Source organism: Chrysochloris asiatica, unplaced genomic scaffold (assembly GCF_000296735.1).
Source record: "Chrysochloris asiatica unplaced genomic scaffold, ChrAsi1.0 scaffold00091, whole genome shotgun sequence".
Lineage (NCBI taxonomy): Eukaryota > Metazoa > Chordata > Mammalia > Afrosoricida > Chrysochloridae > Chrysochloris > Chrysochloris asiatica.
In genome coordinates, this window is record NW_006408609.1 from 10,229,891 (window position 1) to 10,256,642 (window position 26,752).

The 26,752-nt window shown below is 37.1% G+C and overlaps 1 protein-coding gene across 3 annotated transcripts in view; it reads left to right on the forward strand.

Moving 5' to 3' along the window:
- The window catches only part of USP25 (ubiquitin specific peptidase 25), a 211,135-nt gene that overhangs the window by 89,685 nt on the left and 94,698 nt on the right, over positions 1-26,752 (forward strand). For all 3 annotated transcript variants that reach the window (XM_006866444.1, XM_006866445.1, XM_006866446.1), the window contains exon 6: positions 7,998-8,084. In XM_006866444.1, the coding sequence (XP_006866506.1) occupies positions 7,998-8,084 (87 nt within the window). The remainder of the gene's footprint in view (positions 1-7,997; positions 8,085-26,752) is intronic.

The following is a 26,752-nucleotide window of genomic DNA, read 5'->3' on the forward strand; positions in this document are numbered from 1 at the left end:
AAATTTTGAGGGAAGTAGAGGTCTCATATTTCTGGTAGTTTCAAACTGCTGACCTTGCGGTTAGAACTCAGCTTGTAATCCACTGTTCTCCTGGGACTTCTGTTTGTCACCAAATGACGAATGTTGTTAAGTTCTGTTGAGTTATTCTGGGTCATACAACAAAAGGAACCACTTCCCAGCCATGAGCCATCCTCACTTTGTTGCTAGGTTTGATTCTGTTGTTGCAGCCACTGTGTCAGTCTGTGTTGTTGATCGTTTTCCTGGTTTTTCATTGATCATCTATTTTACTAAGCATCACGTCCTTCTCTAGGGACTGGTTCCTCCTGATAGCGTATCAAAATATGAGAAAAGGTTTCTCCATCCTCACTTTTAAGGAACTTTCTGGGTATAATTCCTTTAAGATAGATTTGTTCATTCTTCTGGTACTTCATGGTATATTTAATATTTTTCTCCAATACCATAATTCAAAGCTATCAATTTTACTTTCCTTTGTTATTTATTGTCTATTTTTCACATGCATGAGGCAATTTAAAATGCCATGGCTTAGGCTTGTATCACTATATTAAAGTGATAACTAAAATATCTAATATATTACATGAGAATATTGAAAAAGATAATATGTTAAAGTAGATATTAGGGTATTATTTATTGTGTTTACTTATATTACTTGCTCTTAGCTCTTTAATTTTTATAGTTTTAACAAGAAACAGAAATACATAGTTAAAAGAAAAACCCAAAAGTCCTGTAGCACTAGAAGACTTACAGGAAAACAGCTGTCCTTTACTTGAAACCTCTCTGCCTTATAGGGTTTTCTTAAGGCAACCATGGCCATATCTGCTTCTTCCATTCATTATGCTCATTTTTCCATTGCAATACTGGAGAATTTAGCTTCCCTTTTTTTTGACTGTAAAATTTACTTTAATTAACTTTCAGAAAGGACAAATACATCATTTTTTGACATAATCTCCTTGATTTTCAATACACCTTGTCTGTCTGTCAACAAGCTTTCGTATTCCCTCATTTTAAAATGTTTTAGATGAGCTGTGAGCCACAGATGTGCCACTGTTTCACTTCTTCATCAGAGGTAAACCTTCCTCTTTGAAAGAAAGGTTGCTTTCAGGGAATCAAACAGTTGAAAGTCCAATGAAGCATGATCAGGACTATAGAGAGGACACTTTAACACCTCAAAATGAAGTTTTTGCATAGTGTCAACAGTGTGTGGACCAGGGTGGGGGATGTGCATTGTTATGCAAGATCATGACACACTTGGATAGCAGTTCTCTGCATTTAATCAGAAGTTTAGGCTTCAGCTCTTCGTTGAGTATCTCCCTGTAATGAGCACTGTTGGTTGTTGAACCGTTTTCCTGATACTGTTCCAATACTGGCCTTTGAGAACCCCAGAAAACTGTAAGCAGCGATTTTCCAGCTGATGGGTGACTTTTGAACTTTTTCTTGGCTGGCGATTAAGGATATTTCCATTCCATACTCTGCCATTTACTCTCAGGCTCATAGTGATGAATACATGTGTTGTCACCAGTGACAATTTTTTTTTTTTAATATTTTATTGTGAATTATGTGATATTTTACATGGGAGAACATTAGTTTTACATTAATCCTTTCATACATCGTTTCATTGACCATGGTTACAATCTCCTCCATGCATCATCAACCAACCAAAGAGTATACCCTACAAGTCTGCCCCCCAGTCATCAGCACACAGCCCCTCTCCCTCTCTGTCTAAAGTCCCCAGCTGCTCCATCTCTCCACATCATCGTCTCTACCTCCATCTCAGGCATCACTGCTTCTCTGGAACATCTGCTCTTCTCCCTTAATGGTCCCAGGGACCTCTGCTCCTAAACTGCAAAGTTAATCACTCCCCTTCTTACTACAAAAAGAGTCTACCTTTATATTTCCAACCCTCCCAATCAGTCCTGATATCAGTTATTTACTATTGTATTACAAGAGACCTATCTGCATTTCTTTTCATCAGGCCCACCTAGACAGATTGGATACTACTCAGTGGAGATTCTACCTTCCTCCAGGCCCTCTGGATCTAGGTTCCCTCTTGAAAGCTTGTAAACCAGTAACTTCTTGACTTTGTAGCCAATTTTGGGTAGCCAATGTCCAAGTTGCCCATCCCTGTCTACTCTGTGTATGGAGGGGGTGGGAATGATCCTCGCTGTAAAGATTTGTTTCTTCTTTTGAGCTACTGCATCCATAGGTGTAGGTCAGCTTCATCAAATTGCATCAGATTACTCTTTTTTTCCTCTTCTTTCTTCTTCAAGTTGAGTTCTGATCATCCAGTCATTGAAGCCAGGTCAAGTGGGTATTATCTACAAGTTGTGGGTGTTCTTGTGCATATGCCCTCTCTTCCACTTCACTCTCCATTCTAGTGCTCTGTGGCTATGTCACTGACTCTGGTCCCAAGAGTCCCCTGAACTTGGACACTGCTGGACAACCAGGTATCTACCTGGGTTCACAGGAGTCTATTGAACGTTGAAGGGCTTAATTTGCAGCTTTGTTGCTGGTTTCCCCTCACTTCCCCTCATCGGTGATGAACGTGGTCACCAATCAGAGCATGTATTCCCATTGTGTCTTAGTCTTGGAAGGGAGTTTGCACTGAGGGCACCCGACTATTTGTCTTGATGTCTCCTGGGCAAGCAACTTGCTTGTTCTTGTAGTAACAGTCAGTCTGCCTCTGTTGTTTTGTATTTTTCACGTTGGTCTTTCTTTCAAGAAGTATCTTCTGTTCTTGTAGCCACTCCTGCTCGTCCTTTCAAGTGGACATTTCCCATCTTTGAAGATTCTGGATATGGTTCAGGATTCCACCTATAGTCTTATGTAGTACAGAGGTGCCTCAGGAAGCCTCCTTCACTGGGCACGTTGTAGCCCTATTTTAGGTGTTCCAATCAGTTATAGGCAGAAGACGGACTTACATTTAGCTTTCCTTTTAACTTACTCTGAATTACCTTTTTTCCTTCATCTGTCAACATAGCTATGGCTTTGTGAATAGTAAACCCTAGGAAGACCAGACTGAGTTGAAACCAATGGCACATAACAACAACAAGAACCATACTCCATAATCTTTGCTTTTTTGGCGTTGTCACTTGCTGCCTTCTCCACTTCCCCCTTCCCATATCCTTAAGAAGTCTTGGTAGTAGTACAGTGGATTATAAGCTGGGCTACTAACCACAAGGTCAGCAGTTTTAATCTACTAGTCATTTTGTAGGGTGGGAGAAAGATGAGGTTTTCTACTCCTGTAAAGATTTACAGCTTTGGAAGTCTTATACAGATTTGCTATACATTGGAACCGACTCGGCACACAACCACCACCACCACTTATCCTTAATGAACCCTAGTGGCACTATGGGCTCAACATTGAGCTGGTTGGTCAGTGGTTCATACCCACCAGCCAGCCACTCCATAGGTGAAAGATGAGGCTGCCTGTTTCCTGAAAGATTTACAGTCTCAGAAACCCTATCTAGGGTCAGACTAGACTCAATGGCAGTGGGTTTGAGTTTTTACTCTTAAAAATTGCTAAATGTTTCAATATTTCTATTAAAATCTTACCAATAATATTTTCTATGTGCTCAAACATACCAGGTCTGTCCACTCCCCAACCCCACTTGAAATGTCTCCCTCAGAACATTTTTTCTGATTCAAAGCTACACTGGAGTTTGATTCTTTGTAGTTTAAGTGTAGTTGCTAACTTTCCTAAAGTGGATCTAGAGAAAGAGAGTTGAGATCTTAGAGTGGGAGTCAGTTTTTGTTTTTTGCTACCCCTCTTATTTGTTAACTTGAGTCTCATCCCCCTTCTTCTCTTCACAACATTATACGTGATACACATTTTCTGAGCCTGGCTCTCTAACATCTGCTTGTCTCCAAAGACTAAATTTCTGGTATTCTATAGAGGAGAGGGTAGTTGTCAGAGTATTCTGGGTTTCAGGAAAGACATGGAGATTTAATCGCTCTGTATACACACTTTCAACTTTCAGTTATACCATCTGCTTTGAAGTTTTTGAACTCTTATATCCTACTTGTTAAGTGCCATTGAGTTGGTTCCATCATAGCAACTCAGAAGAGTGTCTGAGGCTGTAAATTTTTTCAGGAACAGAAAGCCTCATCTTTCTTTTTTTGATTTGTAGTCCAGTATTTATCCTACAGAGCCACTGCATTCCCCCATACCCCACTGCACTTGTTGTTTTTGTTAAGTGTCATCGAGTCCGTCATAGTAGTAACCCTGTATAGGGTTTCCAAGGAGCTACTGGTGGGTTTGAACCTCCGACTTTGTGGTTCACACTAACTTTGTGGTCCAGTGCATTAGCCCTCTGTTATTAATAAGGTCGCTTGGGTCACTGTGTGTCGGTACTGATTCGATGGCACCTTGCAATAACATTAGAAAGAATATAGCAAAACTTCATTTTAGTTTGTTGTATTTTTCAGTATTCACCTTAGCTTTGTTTGAATGGAGGAATGTTTACTTCCCCCAATGTTCATCAGTCACAAACATAATTTAGCCACAGTGACATTTACCTCCCTCTCCTTTTGTAAAAGTATGTCAACAAATACTATGTCTGTGACTTTTGGTATAAAGATTTGTGACTTTTTTTTTTTTTTTTTTCTTGCTGTGACTTGTTAGATGGAAATACACTTAGGGTAATGGTAGGCTAAGTTTAGCGCATCTTCCTGGTCATATTTTGCTACACCCCAAAAACAAAAGAAAAACAATTTGTTGAAGCCATTGACCTCTATAGCAGTAAAGAATTTTGAGACTAAGCGCTAATAGAAAAGGGATGTCCAGAAAATATGCCTGCATTTCAGGCTTATTTTTCTCTTTGCAACAGTTCCAGGAGTGGCTGCTGAGTAGTTTCGAAGCTGAGCAAAGTTTTCCACAGACTTGGGGGTCTTTATAAATACTTCAGACATTTAGTTATAATTCTGAAAAGGTAAAGTGTAGGATTAAAGAAAAAATAGAGGAAGATTAGGCTTCATCGAGGTTTCCAGATCCCAGTTTCTAGTCACCTTAGAATTAATTGGATTAAGATAATCTGGGATTGCAAAATGATACCAGTCTAGTTGCCTACCAGAGACAAATGTAAATGATCTCTGATAGAGATACAATTTTTTACATTCAGTGTCTAGTGCTTAAATTATTCATAATCCACCATACCAGAAGATCAGATGTATCTGAAAACTAAAAGGAAAAATAAGAGGCAATAGAATTGTACCTACAAAGAATTATTGGTCATACCTAAAAATCACTGTGCCGGAGAAATCAAAAGTGAGACTGACAAATTTCGGAGAAACTAAATGCATTCCTTAGAACCAACGTATGATAACAAAAGGGCAGCATCTGCCTAGAGACAAGAGCTCAGAAGTTAGGTGGGATAAGAAAGGAGGAGGAATGGGAACAGTAGACAAAAAGAAGTATGTGGGAAGGATGCTTTTACATTGTTAGGATTGCATTTAAGTGTCACAAAACAAAATATCTATGAATTATTAAGTAGAAAATTAATTTGCTCTGTAAACTTTTACCCAAATCTCAACACAAAATTTGTCGAAGTAAAAATCTAAAAAAAGGAGAAACAAATGAGGATTTTAAAACAGAAAAATAGAGCAGACATTAAAAAATTATTGGATGGGTATTAGTAATATTATAGACAAAACTGAAGAATTTGTTAATGGGAATATCATTCTGAAGAACCTTTTCAGACTGAAGCCATAAAATGCTTTCAAACTAAAGAGTTTATGAAATATTTTGGACATGGGGAAACGTACTGTTGTTTCATAATATGCGAAGAAAACAGGAAAAATCAATATTTGAAGGATAATTATTGAGAATATTTTAAAACTGTTTAATGATCAAACTAGATTCAGGAAATATACTAGATACTGTAATGGGTTATATGTTGGGTTGCTAATTACAAAGTCAACAGTTCGATTCCAATAGCTGGAGAAAGAGGAAAATTCCTACTCTTAACAAGATTTACAGCCTCATAAACTCTACATAGTATCACATTGAGTTGAAATGGACTCATTGACAATGAGTTTCATTTGCTATTAATACACATCATAATAAAACAACAAAAAGCTATGGTGTTGTGAAGTGCCATCTAGTTGGTTCCAACTCATAGCGACCCTGTATAGGGTTGCCGAGGAGGGACTGGTAAGTTTGAACCACCGACCTTGCAGTTCAAACTGACCTTCTTGTCCATTGGTTATCTTAAACTGTGCCACACAGGACCCCATAGATAAGAAAAAGCCCATAAAGAACCTAGAAGGAAAAAATATATGTATACAGCTTTTATAATGGAATGATAACTGATAATTGACTGATGAAGACTGTTAACTGACTTCTCAAAATCAGTGCTATCTTTAAAATGCTGGGAAAAATAACTGCCAGTTTAGGAGTCCTGTTGTGGTTCTATGGGTTATAACTACCTGACTGCTAACTGAAAGCTCAGTGATTCAAACCCATAAGTCGCTCCCCGGAAACCCTTCTAGAGTGTTGCTATTTGTTGGAATTGACTCGACGCACTTAACAACAGTTTAGAATTCTACATCTAGTAAAAGTATCCTTCAAGAATAAAGAAAACATTCTTGTCAATCAAGCAGAAGCTAAAATAATATTTCACCAGCAGACACATTTAAATAGGTATTCAAGGAGAAGGAAAAGGTTATTCAGGGCAGACTCAAAGCATAGACATCTGATTGAAATGCTACTACTTTGTCAAGATTTTAGTGAAGATAGAAAAAAACAAGACATGCCAATTCAACAAGTTCTACATCTGCAGTGCAGTGAAAGTTCTTATATTCTTCAAGGTGTACATATTTTCTGGCTATTTTTCTGCACATTATTCCTACATCATTAACATGTTCTTAATGCTCCCCTAAGTAAAGCTCCTTGTTTACTCCTTCCTCCCATTCCTGGTAACCACCAATAATCTTTGGTGTCTATGTATTTGCTTATTTCATATACATAAGATAAGAAAATGCTTACTCTTTTGTGACTGACTTATTTTGATCAGTGTGATATTTTTGACATTTTTTCATGTCATGTATGTCTGAGTAGTATTCTATTTTATGTATGTATTACATTTTGTGTATCTGTTCTTCTGTTAATGGACATCTCATTTGTTTCTTCTTTTGGGTTCCTGTAATAAGTGTTGCAGTGAACATTGTTAAACAGTTTTCTATTTGCTTTCCTGAGTATACTTCTTTTAGGTATATGCATTGGATCCTATGATTGGAATTGCTGGATATTGTACTCTGTTTTTATAGTATAATGATACAAACATAACTCAAGGTAAACATAACAGTGTCTACAAAGTTCTAGACTTGTGTTTATTAAGGAAGTTGCTTCTTAATCACATAGAATTATAAAGACCAGGGATTTCAGTAGTAATGCTTTTTTACATTATGTATGATTTTGTGCTTTGTAGTAAAATAAGTACTGCTGATGCACTGTAAGGAGCTGTGGTAGCGTAGTGGTTACGAATCAGGCTGCTAACCTCAAGGTCGGCAGTTCGAACCTACCAGCTGTTTCGCGGGAGAAAGATGAGGCTTTCTGCTCCCGTAAAGATTTGCAGCCTTGGAAACCCTGTACAGGGTCGCTATGAGTCAGAACAGACTCCATGGTACTTTAATCACAACAACAATGCACGGTACTACAAGGTCAGTTTGAGCCAGCCACAAGGTTGGTGGTTCAAACTCCCCAGCTGCTCCTTGGAAATCCTGTTCAGGGTCTCTATGAGTCGGAACTGATTCAATGGCACTCAACAATAACAACACTCAAAAATAGTATATAAGAAAAAAAAACAAGAAATGTGACTTTTTCTCAGGGAAAGAAAATGGGCCTACTTGTGCTGTTTGCAACAATTTTGTGCTAGTATAGTAAAGTTGGCAAAATAAATCTCTGAGACTAGTCATGTTTTTTAAAGTTCTGTTAATAGGATTTTTCTTTGTTTTCTTAAATTATTATTATTATTATTTTTCAGTCATTATTCAATCTTTTGGAATTTAGAAGATTAGTCCTGAATTACAAGCCTCCATCAAGTGCTCAAGATTTACCCAGAAATCAAAAGGTAAAATCATTAAAGATTTTTAAGCAGAGATTTGTACCCATTTTATTTTCAACTCTATGATTGTTTGGGGGGCATTTGCCTTATGAAATCTGAAGCTGAATGTATAAATTTGGATGCCATCTCATTAATTTAAACTACTGCAGTTCTTTCCTTTTATCAGTGTATTATAAATATTAATTTTTTTCACCTGTTTGTCATAATAATGTTTCATTTTTTTATGTCATTTTAGTTTAGCTTTCTTTGTTTGCCTGTAGCATTTCATTAGTTATTATAGCTAATAACTCAAGGCCTTTCTGAAATTATTTTCTAAAAAGATTTATAGAAATCAGCTTTTGAAAAATTGTTTTTCTAGATGAACCCTTTGAAAAATAAGTTTTGCCTGGGTTATCTTTGTATGGACAGTCTCTGACTTATGGCAGGTTTCTGTTCCAGTGATTATTGTAGCTTGAATAGTTCCTTTTTGGTTAATTTTTATTAGTATTGTTTTTTATTGTTAGTATCATTGTAAATCCCATCTTTATTTGTATTTGGGGGATGTTATCATTATATATAACATTTATAAACTTACAGATATAGTTTAATATATAGATCCATAAAAATGTACAGATCATAAAAATGTATTGCAGTGATGAAGAAGACTTAGACAGGGTTGGTGTTTTGACAGTTGCCATAATAACTCTACTTGTGGAAAGTCTGTGTCATCTGGATTAACCATGGGAATATAGGGATCACTTTTCTAGTTAGAAAATTAGTGGAAGTATTCTGTATGGGCCTTTACTTTTTTACTTCATATATTTCACAGTAATAGCTCACTACTTCCTCATTCTGCCAATCAACTTTAGCAAAGTGAACAACATTTGAGTTCATGGTTTGAAACAATTGAAGCCCATGAATTACTTTAGGCCAAAAAACAAAAAACAGAACAACCCTCTCAAGTAATCCTTTTGCTGCAAAATTATTTTGACAACTTCTCTCCTTCCACGTCCTCATTAATTTTTTCTTCCTTAGCATTTCTACACAATCATTTACCCTGATCTGTCAGTTTCCCTTCTTTGTGTTCTATGAGCTGTTTAGCATCAGTGATATCGAGTTACTGTACTTGCCATTTGGATGATTTTCCCACCAATCCTGATCAAATGCTTGTAGCATTTTCTCATAACTGAGCATTTGTTTTCCCAAATCCCCATATGCATCTTAACTTTCAGAAAAATACATAACTTTTAGTTAATAACTTTCAGAAAAATACACTGTTCCAGACCACTGAAGAATATTACAATGATGCTGGTTTCAGTGTCTCAACAATGAATTCAGTGACAATGACTGCCAGGTGCTTGCATAGTTCATTTATCATATGTCGCAGGAGTTGAACATTGTCCAACTTTCTAACCATTTTGACACTCCATACATGGGGCCAACACAGATTTCACTGTAGACCAGGCTATAACCTGCTTGCTATACAGCTGTAAATTTAACAGTAAATTGTAACAGTGAACATTAGTGAGTGAATGTCAGACTGCTAGTCTAAAGATCAGCAGTTCGAAACTACCAGCAGGGTGTCAGAACTGACGGTGCGGCTTATAACCATCAACCATTTTCTATCTGAGAATACTGTTATTATTGTTGTTAAGTGTCCTTGAGTTGGTTCCACTCATAGCAACCCTATTGTATAGGGTTTCTGAAGCGACTGATGAGCTTGAACTGCCGACCTAGCAGTTCAAACCAACTGTGCAATGCAGCACATTAACGCACAGCACCACATAACAATGGCAAATTATGCACTACAATATTGTATATAGAATATGTTACTAATGATGTTGTTGTTTTTATGTGTCATCGAGTCGATTCTGACTCATAGCAACCCTGAATAGGGTTTCTGAGGAGCAGCTGGTTAGTTTGAACCACCAACCTTGCAGTTCAAACAGCTTTGCAGTCTGTCACATTAACCTACAGCGCCACACCAAGACTATAATATTGTATATAGAACATGTTACTAATGATAAGATGTACCAAAATGCAAAAATGATACCTGTAAGTGCAGTTCATCATAATTTATGGTATGTTGGGGAATACCTGTAATGTAAATGTTGTTCTCAAGTGCCATCGAGTTGGTTCTGACTCATAACGATGCTGTATAAGATTTCCAGACATGTAAATCATTGTGGGAGCAGAAAGCTTCATCTTTTCCTATTTTGTAAATTAGCAGTCTTATATAGGAGTCCTGTTGTACTGCTAACCTTAAGGTCAGTGCTTCACATTTACCATCTCTCCTTGGAAACCCTATACAGTTGGAACTGACCCAATAGCACTTAAGAACAACAACGTTGTTACAAAGTTGTAATAAAATGTGACTGAGAACATAACCAGATTTCTGAGTTTGAGCTGCGGATCTAAAGAAAATTACTTGAACTGTCTGTCCCTTAGTTTCCTCATCTATTAAATATAGACATGATAGTAATTTTTTATAGAGTTACTCTAAGGATTAAATGAGATAAAACATGTGAAGTGCTAAAAAGTGCCTGGCATAGTAAGCGGTGGCGGTGGTGTGCTCTGGAGTCAGTTGTGACTCAAAACGACCCTGCATAGGATTTCCGAGGCTGTAAATCTTTATGGGAACAGAAAGCGTCATCTTTCTCCTGCAGAACTCCTGGTAGTTTTGAACTGCTGACCCTGAGGTTAGCAGCCCAACTCGTCACCACTACATTACCAGAGCTCCTTTACGTACTAGGTGTTAAGTATTGTTAGTTACAGGCCGATTAGCTTTTTGAAAAATAGGACTGATTTCCATGCAGAAATTTGTACTTAATTGGGGGAAAATTAGTTCTGGAGATGAAATACTTGAATGCAGGGTTTTCATGATCTTGGCATAAAGAATCTACAGACCTAAAGTAGACTAACCATAAAGGTTGTTACATTAAAATTTTAGATTTCAGTAGAGTGGTGAACTTTTCGTGACCTATTGACAGTGATAAATTATGACCCTTGATAAATTATTTTTTTTCTTCTAGTGTATAATTTAAAAAACTTTCCCTCTGCAAATGTGTGAAACGTAACTTGATCAAAAACTAACTTTTCAGTAAATCTTTGTGTCAGGCTGATATTTATATAAGCTACTTAAAAAAAAAAAAATAAGATCACACAGTGACCTTTTGCACTTCCCAAGAATTTTTGCAAAAACCATGCAGTCATTACAATTTTTATTGCAAATTCTTTGCGTTTCATCTTCCCATACCGCATTTTGTTGATACTTTTTCTAACTTCTGATGTCTTAATTAAAATATAGCTATAGTTTACCTTGCATTGTTTAGAATTATTACCAATTATGTATTAATAAACCCTATACAGGGTCATGGAGTCCTGGTGTGGTGCTGTGGCTTAATGCACTAGACTGCGAATCCATTTTAACTGCAATGTCCGCAGTTCAAGCTCACCAGCTGCTCCTCGGAAACCCTATAGAGAGTCACTATGGGTCAGAACTGACTCAGTAGCACTTGACAACAACAACCTACAGCGTCACTATGGGTCCGAACCGACTTGACAGCACTTAACAGCAACAACAACAACAATGCATTTTGACCTTTTCTTTTATATTCCTAGAGTCAGTGCTTTTCAGAACTTTCATTTATTTTAATTTTCATATTGCTGTAGATTAGTTTTGTAATCATTAAAAAAACAAAAGTTTGTTCTGATGTGTTATATAATCAGTAATAACAATAAAATAAAACATTGCCAAAACACCAGAAACATGGATTTATGTATTGTGGCTAGTGTTAGAATCTGGAGAATGTTCAAGCTGAATAATTTTTCTATTGTTAAATGTTATGTAATAAGTTTCTACTTACAGTAACATTGCATAGGGTTTTTGAGTTGCTACTGTTGAGTTTGAACCACTGACCTTGTGGGTATCAGTCCAGTGTTTATCCTACAGCGCTAAACCAGGACTCTAGTTGAATACTGTTGTTGTTGTTGTTAAGTGCCATCGAGTCGGTTTTGACCTATAGTGACCCTGCATTGGGTTTCTGAGGAGCAGCTGGTGAGCTGAACCCCACTGACCTTGCAGTTCAAATCAACTTTGCCAGTCCAATGCATTAACTACATCGCCACAACAGGACTCCAATTGAATACTTGTTGTTGTTGTTAAGTGTTGTCTAGAGATGTATAAATTTAATCTTTAGCACTTTTCTACAGAAGGTTTTTTTTGTGTGTGTGTGTGGAAGAAACACATTTCTAGATATCCCTTTTCCTTAAAGGATATAAGAGGGGGAAAAAAAAATCACTTTCATTCCAAAAAGGACACTTATTTAGAATGTTGTTGTTGTTAAGTGCCATCGAGTCGGGTCCAACCCATAGCGACCCTGTACAGGGTTTCCGAGGGTGTAAATCTTTACGGGAGTAGAAAGCCTCATCTTTCTCCCGCGGAGCGGCTGGTAGTTTCGAACCGCTGACCCTAAGGTTCGCAGCCCGATTCGTAACCACTACGCTACCATTAATTTGATATAAGAGTCCCTCAAGTAAAATTTTTCATTAGTTTGACATGTGGACAGCAGTAAACATTAGTATTTGACACCTTGGAAACTTCTGTGAGTTTCATTGATTTTTGTCAGCCACTGGAATTCTGACTGCAGTGGTTAAAATGCTCAGCTGCTAACCAAAAGGTTGGTGGTTCAAACCCATGAGCCACTCCACAGGAGAAAGATACCCAGGGAGACCCTGTGAGATAATTCCTTTCTATCCTGTAGGGTCTCTGAGCCACAACAGATTTGACAGAAGTGGATTTGGGTAGGTTTTTGATCAGCCACTGATTAGTTCTATATTCATAAGAAGTGATAGAAGGGATAGAGTTTATAAAAGTTGTTAGTCTCACTTAATAAGTGTTTCACATATTATTTAGTAGTGAATTTAAGTCTTCTATGTGACGTTTACAGCTACACTGAGCTGTAAAACTAACGTGTTTAAGGCACAGAATACAAATTCATAGAGATGTTACTTGTATTCTGTGTTAAATTAGCAATTTAAGAATGCTAAAAGTATTAGCAACATGTTGAGTGAAAAATGAGTCGTTGAAATCAGTTTATATGAGGGGATTTCAAAAAGTTTAAGGAATAATTCCATTAGCTTTTAATTTAATTTTTCCTTGAAATTTTTAAAGATGTCTCATATTTTCGGTAAGATTTGATTGTCACTTCAAGAAGTTGAGAATAATTTATAAATGCATGTTTTATTTGCTCTATTTAGCATACTAGTATTAAGGAGAACTGTGAGAGATTAGAGACTTAAAGATAGATTTCCACTGGAACCATTTTCCTTTCCCACTAACACATATTCTCTCTTTTTTTTTTTTTCCATTCACATATTCTCTTTTGATTTAAAAAACACAAAATGAAGACAGGCATATGTTAATTTAAGGAAACAAAAATATATAAACTCATAGTATTTAAAATAGTATAGTATAGTCTATACATAGTATCACAAATAGCTGAAATCGTATTAATTGTAAGGTTATATTTTTTGTTAAGTCTTGATTTAGGGTGTCAAGCAAACACTTTACACTAAGAATGGAGTAGCAACTGAAGACAAGAGTGTATTTAGTTGAAACCATAATATATTCCTAGAACAAAATACTTAGAGATATTTTGAATTTTATACAAAAGAAACATCCTGAGAGTTTTGCCTCTGGTTATAGAGAAGAAACAAAGCTGGATTTACTCTCCCATATTAAAAAAGTAAAAACTGATTAAAAAATACTAATACTGAATAAAATATATAAAACAACTGTGCTCAGTGACTGGACCATAGCTAGCACGGGTCAGTGTTGAGAAAAGACAAACAGGATGAGGTAAGTGCTGTGATTACTAGGCTGGAGCATTGGGAGTGGGAACCGAATCATAAAGAGCTGGTGTTTCTATATTAAGGAGAAAAAGTTTATAGTTTGAGAACACCAAAGCTGTTAACATACATCATATAAGAACCTTACAACACATGAAGTATAAGAACCTTACCACTAGTTGTTCCTGTTGCTAAATGCTATTGAGTCAATTCAACTCATAGCAACCCTGTATTATAAGTTTTCCAAGGAGTAGCTGGTGACTTTGAACTGCCGACCTTGCAGTTCAAACTGACCTTGTGATCCGGACCTTTATCCCTTAGTGCCACAATAGAACATGATAGATTTAATCAAACCAGATCAATAATCACATTATATGAAAAATATAAATAATGCAACACTTTTAAAAGGCAGCTCTTAGTTACACATTGGACTGATAACTGCTAGGTCAGTGGTTAGAATCCACCAACTGCCTCCAAGATTTACAGACTTAAGTTGTGCCCGAATTTGTGTCCCCCACAGAAGACTCTTCTCCACAGAAGACTCTCCTCGCATATGCAATGAGCAGAAGCGTTTATTGATCTCAAGTTACACTGCATGCAGTGGGTCTACCTACCATCTGGATTGATGGCGACCCAGAAAGCAGGCACACAGGCGTTTTTATAGAGAGTCAGGGGAAGATTCTCGTGATGTCATACCACCTTCAAGCTGATTGGCTCTTATCTAGGAAAGGCTGGTGGTGTCAGAGGTTTGGCAGTTAGGGAGGGTTCTAACAGTAGCTGGCACCAGCAGTTTGGCGGTTAGGGTGGGTTGTGGGAAGGAATTTCTTTAGGGAAGGGAGACTGACTCTTTTAAAAGGGAATTTTTCTGGTTGGGGTCTTTTTGGTCTTTCACTTGGAAACTATATACACAGTGTTGCCATGAGTAGGAACAGATTCTACCACACACAACCACCAACCACCATTTTCATATTAGATTTAAATACAGAACAAACTCTGCTACACACTGCTTATATGAAAATCACTTTAAATAAAAAGACAAATACGTTAAAAAAGAAAAAATATATACCATGCAAATGGTGTCTTGGTGTGGCACTGTAGGATAAGCACTGAACTGCTAATTGCAAGGTTGGTGGTTCAAACCCACCAGCCACTCCTTGGAAACACTATACAGTTGCTATTAATCAGAAACAACTTAATGGCACATAACAACAACAATGTTAATCAAAGAAGAAGCTATAGAGCTATTATAATCTCAGAAGCTTTCAGAGCAGGAATGTTGCCAAGAATAAAGAAAGTAATTTTACAGTGATAAATGGATTAATTCATCAGTGGGACATTACATTTAAAAATTTTATGTACTAATAGTTTTTTACCACTTCTTCTCTGTCAGTTTGACATACTGTGGTGGCTTGTGTGTTGCTGTGATTCTGGTAAGTATGCAACAGTTATTTTTAATACCAGGAGGGTCACTCAAGGTAGATAGGTCTTAGCTGAGCTGACAGACTAGTAAGAAGGAGGAACACACTACTTCTGAATATTTCATGCTTAAAAAACCGTATGAATAACAGTGGAACACTGTCAGCACCAGAGTATTGAATATTGATACATGATAAAGAGCACCAGATACAATACCAGAAGATGAGCCCCTCATGTTGGAAGGTACTCAAAATACGACTGGGGAAGAGCTGCCTTCTCAAAGTATAGTTGACTATGATGATACGAATTCAATAAAGCTTCATTTGCTGATGTGGCCCAACTCAAAAGGAAGAGAAACAGTTATAAATATCCATTAATAATCAGAACATGGAATGTACAAAGTATGAATCTAAGAAAATTGGAAGATGTCAACAATGAAATATAAAATGCATAAAAATCGATATCCTAGGGATTCATGAGCTGAAATGGTCTGGTATTAGCCATTTTGAATCTGACAATCACATGGTTTCCTTTGCTGGGAATGACAAATTGAAGAGGAATGGTGTCACATTCATCATCACAACGAATATTTTAAGATCTGTTCTGAAGTACAGTGTTGTTTGTGATAGGATAATATCCATATACCAACAAGGAAGACCAGTTAATACCACTATTATTCAAATTTATACACCAACCACTAAAGCCAGGGATGATGAAACTGAAAAACTCTACCAACTTCTTTAGTCTGAAATTGATCAAACATGGAGTCAAGATGTATTGATAATTACTGGCGACTGGAATACATAGGTTGAAAACAAAGAGGAAAGATCAGTAGTTGGGAAATATGGTCTTGGTGATAGAAATGATGCTGGAGATTATATGATGGAATTTTGCAAGACCAATGACTTGTTTATTGCAAATACCATTTTAAAACAGTATGAATGACTATGGTACAAAAGGACCTAACCAGATCGAATACATAGAAATAAAATTTACTACATCTGTAGATAGGGTGGAAAAGTTCTTTTTTAATCAATCTAACAAGATCAGGGGCAAACTGGAATAGACAATCATTTACTCATATGCAAGGTCAGGCTAAAGCTGGAAAAAATTCAGAGTCCATGAGAGCCAAAAAACAACCTTGAAACGTATCTCACCTGAATTTAGTGATCATTTCAAGAATAGATTTGATGAATTAGACACTAGTGACTAAAGACCAGAAAAGTTGTGGGATGACATCAAGAACATCATACAAAGCAAAAGGTCATTAAGAGGACAAGAAGGAAGAAGAGACCAAAATGATGGATATCAGGAAAGACTCTGAAACTAGCTCGTCAGATGCTAAAGCAACTGGAAGAAAGGAGGCAAAAGAGCCAAATAGAAAATTGCAAAGTGAAGCTTGAAAAGACATTAAAAAGACCTGGAGTTAGAAAACCAAAAGGGATGAACAGGCTCAGCATGCTTTAAGCTGAGTGAATGCAGAAAAACTTCAAGCCTTGACTTGTAATATTGAAGTATTCTATAGATAAAGTATTGAATGATGCAGAAAGCATCAAAAGAAGATGGAAGAATATACAGAGTTACTGTACCAAAAAGAAATGGTTGATGTTGAACCATTTCAAGGCATAGAATATGATGAAGAGTCAGTGATCTGAAGAAAAAGTCCAAGGTGCACTGAAGTCTCTGGGAATTTATGGAATACAAACTAAAGAATTTCAACAAGCTGATGCAAAACTGGAGGCACTAACTCATTTATGCCAAGAAATCTGAAAGACAGCTACCTGGTCAAATGATTGTAAGAGATCCATAATTGTGCCCATTCCAAAGGAAGGTGACCAAGTGGAATGCAGAAACCATCAGACATTATCATTAATATTGCTTACAAGTGAAAACTTGCTAAAGATAAATAAGAAACGGCTGCAACTGTATGTTTACAGGGAACTGCCAAAGGTTCAGGTTGGATTCAGATAAGGATTTGGAATGTGGGATATCATAGCTGACATCAGATGGATTTTGGCTGCAAGCAGAGAAAGATGTTTATCTGTGCTTTATTGACTACTCAAAGGCTTTCAATTGTGTGGATCATGTCATGCTGTGGGCAACATTATGGAATGAATATTATGGAACATGTAACTGTGCTCATGAGGAACCATGGGTTGCCGTTTAATGTAAAATAAACAAATGTCATCACCACTGGACCAATAAATAACATCAAGATAAATGGAGAAAAGATTGAAGTTGTCATAGACTTCATTTTGCTCGGATTAACCATCAGCACTCATGGAAGCAGCAGTCAAGAAATCAAACAACTTATTACATTAGGTAAATCTGCTACACAAAGCCTCTTTCAAGAAGTGTTCAAGAGCAAAGATGTCAGTTTGAGGAGTAAGGTGCACTTGGGCCAAGCCATGATATTTTCAGTAACCTCATATGCATGTGAAAGTTGGACAATAAATAAGGAAGACCACAGAAAAATTGATGCACTTGATTAATGGTGTTAGAAGAGAGTATTAACAGTACCATGAAACATCAAAAGAACAAAACAAATCTGTGTTGTTAGAAGTACTGTAAGAATACTCCTTGGAAGCCAAGATTCTGAGATTTCTTTTCTTATACTTCGGCCATATTATCACAGGGATCAGTCTCTAGAGACAGGCATCATGCTTGGTAATGTGGAAGGCCAGCAAAAAAAGGAAGACCCACAACTAGATGGATTGCCACAGTGGACACAACAATGGACTCAAGCATAGCAACAATAGTTAGGTTAGCTCAGGGCTGGGCAGTGTTTCATTCTGTTGTGCGTAACTTCTCTGAGACAATACCGAGTGGATGGCACCTTACAACAAAAACAATAAGAGTTTTAAAATATCTGAAATGATGACACACATAAAAGGTAGAAAGGGCACATCCAGAATTATAGTCAGATAATTTGACACCCCGTTTTATTCTACAAAGTAAGTAGGCAGAAAATCATTAAGGCTTTGGAAGATTTGAACAACACTTGTCTGTAAAACACCATCTGCTATACAGACAGAATTCTGCTTAGAAGTGAGGATGGTGGGACTTCATTTCACTTACCTTGTATATGTTGTCCAAAAGAACCAGTTCCTGGAATATGACATCATGCTTTGCAAAGTTAGATGGTCAACACAGCAGAGAAAAGACCGTCAGTGATTGGATTGACATAGTTACTGCAGTAATGGGTCAAACGTAGCAGCGATTGTGAGGATGGTGTAGGAGCAGGCAGTGTTCCTTTCGGTTGTACCTAGGGCCTTTATGAGTTGGAATTAATACGGTGACACCTCACAACAAGAAGATCGACCAATTGTTTCTAACTGCATTTATAGAATAGTGAAACCTATAATTGTTGTTGTTATTGTTATGTGCGGTGGAGTCGGTTCCGACTCACAGTGACCCTGTATGTACAGGGTTTCTGAGGCTGTAAATCTTTATGGGAGCAGAAAGTCTCATCTTTCTTCCGTGGAACAGCTAGTAGTTTCGAACTGCTGACCTTGCGGCTCGCAGTCCTACTCGTAACCACTATGCTACCAGTGCTCCTTAAAAAATAGTATGTTTTTTTCAGGTGTACACGGAACATATACTAAAATAAGCAATAATCTGGGTTGCAAAACAAGCTTCAATACATTTTAAAGGATTTAAATAATACAAAGTGAGTTTTCTGGCCACAATAGAATTAAGTTAACAATTACAACAGAAAAATATCTAGAAAATCCTCAGAGTTTTGGAAACTAAGTAATATACCTTTAAATAATCCAAGTTACAAAGAAAAATCAATAAATGGTTACAAAATATTCTTACATGAATCATTTCTCTTAGAAGGATAAACCAAGATTTGTACCTGTGAGGTAAAGATTAAAGATATCCCAAATCTCCAGTTTTTCCTAAATGCTGTACCACTCCATCATCTCTGAAACCAACTACTACTTCACCCCTCGGTTTTATCCCACACAATTTAGCATTATTCACTGCAGTTCACTTAACAGAATTCATAGACCACTTAGAAAACAGCTCACATGTTTGTGAAGGCTGATGCAAAAGTAATTTCTTTTAGAAGGATCAATTCGAGTTGCTTCCTATGTGGCGAAGGTTAAAGATATCCCAAATGTCTCAGTTTTCTAATATGTTACAGCACTCAGTAATCCCTGATTATCAACCACCAATCCTCCCTCCCTTCATATTCCAGGGTTCTTTCAAGGAAATGGCTCAAGCACTTGTGGAAGCCACCAAGTCCCAGATCTGTGGTGCAGACATCAGTCTGAAGGATTCTCTGCACACATGATTTGCAGAGACTGTGCAACCCATATTGTCAAGTTAAATGACAGGCTGTTGATACACATGGCTATGACAGCTGTTAAATCAGGTCAGATAATAGGCTCCAAGTCCCACAAACTGGGGGTCAGATGAGATGAGGCAGATGCAGAACCTAGAGCAAGAGCAAATTTTGCCCAAGCATTCCTATATATTGGACTCAGACTGAATTTTCAATGAAAACTAATTGTGGTAACTTGAGTCACATCCTCTAGTAAGGCGGGGTATCTCTTATCCCTGTTGTTGCTATGTGCCATCCAGTCGGTTCTGACACATAGTGACCCTGTCACAATGGAACAAAACTGCCAAGGTCATGCCGCATCCTTACAGTTGTTATGTTTGAGCACATTGTTCCTGCCATTATGCCAGTCTGTGTCCTTGAGGGCCTTCCTCTTTTTCACGGACCCTCTACTTTATCAATCAAGCATGATGTCCTTCTCCATGGACTGGTCCCTTTTCACAACATGTCCAAAGATAAAGAGGAGAAGTGTTGCCAGTCTCATTTCTGGGGAGTATTTCGGCTGTATTTCTTTGAAGACACATTTGTTAGTTCTTCTGAGTGTCCATGGTACCGTCAATATTCTTTTCCAACACCAGAATTCATAACCACAAACCATAATCCTTACTGCCACCTTAATCATTACACTTTAGCTCCACCTTAATCCTTTGTTGTTATGTGCTGTGGAGTCGGTTCCAACCCATAGGGTTTCCGAGGCTGTAAATCTTTATGGGAGCAGAAAACCTTGTCTTTCTCCTGCAGAACAGCTGGTAGTTTCGAACTGCTGACCCTGAGGTTAGCAGCCTGATTTGTAACAATTCTTGTTGTTATTGTTAAGTGCCGTCGAGTCGGTTCTGACCCATAGCGACCCTGTATGTACAGGGTTTCCGAGGGTGTAAATCTTTACAGGAGTAGAAAGCCTCATCTTTCTCCCGCGGAGCGGCTGGTAGCTTCAAACTGCTGACCTTAAGGTTCGCAGCCCGATTCATAACCACTATGCTACCAGAGCTCCTTACAATTCTTAGACCCACTTTAATCCATAATCCTTGTTGTTAGGTGCTGTCAAGTTATTCTGACTCAAGATGATCCTAAGTACATCAGGACAAAATACTGCTTAATTCTGCACCATCTTCACAATTGCTATCTGAGAGTCCATTTTTACTGCCACTGTGTCAGTCTGTCTCTTTAGGACCTTCCTCTTTTTCACTGACCTTCCACATTCCCAAGCATGGTGTCATTCTCTGGGGAATGATCCCTCCTGACAACATGCCCAAAGTATGTGAGATGAAGTTTCACCATTCTTGCTTCTAAGGAGCATTCTAATTGCACTTCTTCCAAGATGGATTTGTTTGTTCTTTTGGCAGTCCATGGTACTTTTAGTATTCTTTTCCAACACCATAACTCAAATACATTAATTCTTCTGCAGTCTTCCCTATCCATTGTACAACTTTCACATGCATATGAGCCTATTGAAAATACTGCGACTTGGGTCTGGCACATTTTAGTCCTCAATCTGACATCTTTGTTCTTGAATAATTTAAAGGTTTTGCATAGCAGATTTGCCTAATGCAATACATCTTTTGGTTTCTTGGCTGCTGCTTCCAAAGTGTTGATTGTGGGTCCAAGCTAGATTAAAGTCTTTGGCAACTTCAATCTTTTTCCCCATTTATCATGATGTTGCATATTAGCCTAGTTGTAAAGGTTTTTGTTTACTTTATATTGAGATGCAATCCACACTGAAGGCTGTAGTCATTAATCTTAATCAGTATTTCCTATCTTTTTCTCTTCTAGCAGTCAATCTTTGTTGTTCTTGTAAAATGCCGTCGAGTTGGTTCTGCCGTATGGCAACTTTGTATAGGTTTTCTGAGGCGTGGCTGGTGGGTTTGAGTTGCCAACCTTGGGGTTCTAATCAACCTTTTCATCCAGTTCTTATCCTATACCATAACTCCAATTCTTAGTTCTTAATCTTTAATTTCACTTTAATTCCTCAGTATACACAGCACCTCAATGTAAAGAAAACAAAAATCTTCATTATTGAACCAGTAAATAATATCATGATCCATGGAAATAGAAGTTGTGAAGACTTCATTTTGTTTGAATTTACAATAACCACTCCTGGAAGCAGTGATCAAGAAATCAAAACCAGATATTGCATTAGGCACATCTACTGTAAAACACCTCTTTAATGTGTTAAAACAGAGATATTACTTTGAGGACTAAAGTGCATGTCACCCAAACTATCATATTTTCAGTCGCCTCATTTGTATGTGACTGTTGGTCAATGAATAAAGATTGGAGGAGAATAAATGCATTGGAATTGTGGTGTTTGCAAAGAATAATGTAAGTACCAAGGACTAGTAGAACAACAAACAAATCTTTCTTAGAAGAAGAACAGTTGGAATGCTACTTAGAAGCGAGGATGGGGAAAATTCATCCTTCCTTTAGTCATGTTGTCAGGAGGGATCAGTCCCTGGAGAAGGACAGTCATGCTTAGTAAAGTGGAGGGTCATGAAAAAAAGGAAGGCCCTCAAGGAAAACTATTCACACAGTGTCAGAAACAGTGGGCACAAACATAACATTGTGAGGATGGCACAAAAAACTGGGCGTTGTTTTGTTCCCTTGTGCACTAGGTCTCTGTGAGTTGAAACTAATTTGATTGCACCTAACAAAAATAACAACCTTGCTCATTAACATCTCATGCCCAAATGGGACCGTAATCATAGGCATAGAGGCTACAATGTACAGTACATCACATAAAAGAGGACTATGGCTTCAATCGCCATATTATATAAACTTTACTGCAGTTGGCAAGTCCTGAATCTGTATTTCAGATGTCATTTTGGAGGATTATTGTCTCTCAGATGTTTATCCAGATCTGCAGATCAGAAAATAGCTTATTGACTCACAATGCTGCGAAAGCTGGTGAATCATGTCAGGTGGTAGACCACTGGCTACAGTTCCAAGAACCTGGGATCAGACAGAGTTAAGCCAGATGCAGAATCCAGATGCAAGAAAGATAACTGAAGTGTTACCATGGTCTCCCAGGGGTCTCTCTTGGCTACAGAAACAGAACTGCTAAAAGTGATTGAAGGAACTAACTTGGTTGGCCAAGCAGAGAAGCATAATGGGACTCATGTTGCCAAGGTGGGGCTAAGTCAATTTTGCCATCCTGCTGGGTATAGTATGGGCCCAGCAGGATGGCAAAATTAACTTTGCCCCATTGTAGAGTTCTACATTTTTATAATTACAATTAACCCTGTAACAATCACTTACAACTGAATCTTACAGTCTACCAACATATTCTCTCACTTTTTTTCAAGTCCCATTAGGAAAATAGGAAATACACCATCTGCACGGTTCCACTCTGTCACTAGGTATAAGTTATAAACCTTATTACTAGAAGAGCCATATCAAGTAAATTACTGCATCAAAATTGAAAGCTAATTAAAAATTAAAACATGATATATAAGAATTAGAATTCAGGTCTTAGCAGAATTAGATATAAATTAGATATATAAAAATTAGAATCAGTTCTTAGCAGAAAAATGATTAGCACCTAATTTGACAATAAAAAATGTTTAATGACATCAGGTTGTTCATCAAGAAATTGGAGGGGGAAGATGAGCATTTAAATCCCCAAAGTTAAGAAATGAAATAACAAAGTTAAGAGCAGAAGTTAGTGAAGTAGAAATCAGAACAATAGAGCAAAATAATGACACCAAAAAATTGCTTTTTTGAGGTCAGCAAAATTGATAAACTTTAATCTAGACTGAGAAGACATAAATTGCCAATATAAGGAGTTAAAAGGAGACATCATTTCCCAACTTTTGTACAATAAAAGAGGACAGTCGTAATGTGGACAAATATCTTGAAAACTCAGAATATTGGAAATCACTAGTGAACAACTAGACAGTTGTAATTATATTAAAGAAAAATATTTGAGTTGAAAAGTTTCTTACCAGGAAATTCAACAGCATGAATAATTTTGCTGATGAATGATACCAAACTATTAATGAAAAACTAATAATAAGGAGTTCTGATAGCATAGTGGTTACGAATCGGGCTGCTAACTTCAAGGTCGGCAGTTCGAAACTACCAGCTGTTCCACGGGAGAAAGATGAGGCTTTCTGCTCTTGTAATGATTTGCAGCCTCGGAAAACCTGTTGTTGTTGTTGTTAAGTACGTGGAGTCGGTTCCGACTCATAGTGACCCTGCACAGGGTTTCCGAGGCTGTAAATCTTTACGGGAGCAGAACGCCTCATCTTTCTCTCGTGGAGCCGCTGGTAGTTTCGAACTGCCAACCTTCAGGTTAGTAGCCCGATTCGTAACCACTATGCTACCAGAGCTCCTTTCGGAAACCCTGTACAGGGTCACTATGAGTCGGAACCGACTCCACGGTACTTAACAACAACAACAATTAAGGAAGAACTGATACCATTTCTGTACATTTTCCATGAAAGTTAAAGAAGAGATAAAATTTCCCATAGAATTCTGAAGCAAAATTTTGGCAAATTAAATCTGATGTTATTTACAAAGAGTAATACACTGTGGATAAGTAAGTCTGTCTAGACAAGACTGGTTTAGCATTCAAAAATGAATCAGTGTAATTCACCCTATTTATAGACATGACAGCACTTAACAATAACAATATAAACCCAATAGATGTAGAAAAAGGATGTGACGACAATCCGTTTATTCACAGTAAACTCTCAGAAATGAGAGTAGAGAACACTCTCATTTTGACAGAGGACAGTTAGGAAAAATTTAGAACTAACCAGGGTGTCTTTACTGTTTCATCTGTTTTGATCCCCATCCTGAGAATTTGTATTTTCACTCCAGACATACTGACTCATAATCTACATTTTAGCAAGTTCTCCAGATGATTTTTAAATAAGATTCTGACTCTGTATATCTGGGGTGGAAATACAAAATCTGAGTAGTGGGTCTAAACCAGAACAAAACACTTCAGAGTCCTTCAGCTAACTTAACATAATGGTGAGGGGCTGAATGCTTTCCTCCAGTGTTCAGGAAACAGCAAGAATATCAGCTCTTACTGATTCAATTAAATACTAGAATGGGGTTCTAGTCCAGATAGGGCAAGAAAAAAGAAAGGAAAGAAGTAGGGAAGGAAAAAAAAAAAACCAAGAGAGAGTAAGAGAGAAAGATAAACATGTGGAATGGATTGGAAGAAATGTCTCATTTGTAGATGAGTTATCTATCTAGAAGACTGTAAGTACTCTTTTAACAAAAAGCTTTGAGAGACAAAAAATAGTTTAGCAGGGTGGTATGATACAAAGTCAATATATGAATATCAGTTGTATTTTGTAATGCTAAGAACACACAATTGGAATTTAAACTGGAGAATGACATAAAATAGCATAAAAAACATGGACTATTTAGTAGATTTAAAAAACCCTACTCTGAAGATCATAAATCCTTGTTGAGAGAAAAAGGAGCTAAATATAAGGAAGGATATATGACATTCATGGACTGTATACCACAAGGTCATCAGTTCAAACTCACCAGCTACTCCTCTGAAACTCTATACAGGGTCACTATGAGTCAAAACTGACACGACAGCACATCACAATAATCTGTAATCATGGATCAAGAGATTCAGTACTGTTAACTATCAGTTGTCTTCTAATTAATCTGTAGATTCAGTGCGATCTCAAACACAAACTTGGCATACTTCATAGAAATTGACAAATTGACTCAATCTTATTTTGAAATCTAAAAGATGTTGCATATCTAACAGTTTTAAACAATTTTAGAAGATCAATTATAATGCTTAAAAGATTGATTTTCTATTATTGGTAAAAGAAAAAAAAAAAAGAAAAATGGATAGTCATATAAATCCATTGCATAGAAAAGAAAGACCAGAAATAGACCTATTATATCAGCTTGAAATAACTTTCATCAAAACTGTCAAAACATTTAGTGAGGAAGGGACATTATTTTCAATTTATGCAGAAAATTGCACTTGGATTGCTGCCTGCAATGTTGGTGGTTCAAACTCATCACCCTATACGGGGTCACTGTGAATTAAAACCAACTCGATAGCACTTAACAAAAACAACAAAAGAACTAAAACTACAAAATCTTGAAACAGCCTTAGAAACTTAATGTCCTTGGGTTATGCAAAAATTTATTAAACAGGACAAAAAACTCATGCCGCCTATAAAAGAAAAAAAAAAATTGGACGTCTTCAAAACTAACAATTTTTTATCTTTGAAAAATTCATGCAGAAGAAAAAGCAATCTTCAGATTAGGTGAAAATAATTGTAAAACATATCAGACAGATCAGTTGTATCTAGAATATATATATAGATTTCATCCACCTTAATAAGATAAGTTATTTATATAATTTTGAAAAATTATTTTAACAGACTCATCACCAAGGAAGATAATGCAGATGGTTAATAACTACATAAAATGACACTCAACATCATTAGTAATTAAAGTTATTTTCATTGAGTCACTTTTGTCTCTTGGCAACTCTGCAGATCACAGCAGAATTGCTCCTTGGTGTTTCTGAGACTATAAATCTTGGCAGGAGTAGATTGCAGGCTCATCTTTGTAGTGTGGTGTTGTTTGAACTGATTACCTTGCAGTTAGCAGCCCACTGTTTAACCCAGTGAGCACCATGAGTACTTGTAGTAGTCATTGTTAAGTGGTGTTGAGTCTGTTGCAACTCATAGTAACCCTGTGTATAATAGAACCTCACACAGCCTGGTCCTGGATCATCCTCAAGGGTATTATGTTAGAGCCCTTATTACAGTCACTGTATCACCATCTCATTGAATCATTAAGGAAGTGCAGATTACAATCAGAGATGTCACTGCACTCACTTAATGACTAAAATTTAAAAGGCAAATGTATTCAAGTATTGGTCAGAATATGGGACTGGGACTTAACTGATTTCACTGCTACTAGACTCATAAAATGGTATAACAACTTTGAAAACCATTTTGGTTGTTTCTGAAAAATGTACTGTATGACCCAGCAATGTCCCTCCCAAGTTTTTATCTCCAAGAATAATGAAAGCATAAATCCTCATAAAGATATGCTTACCAATATTCACTCCCACCTGAATTTGGAG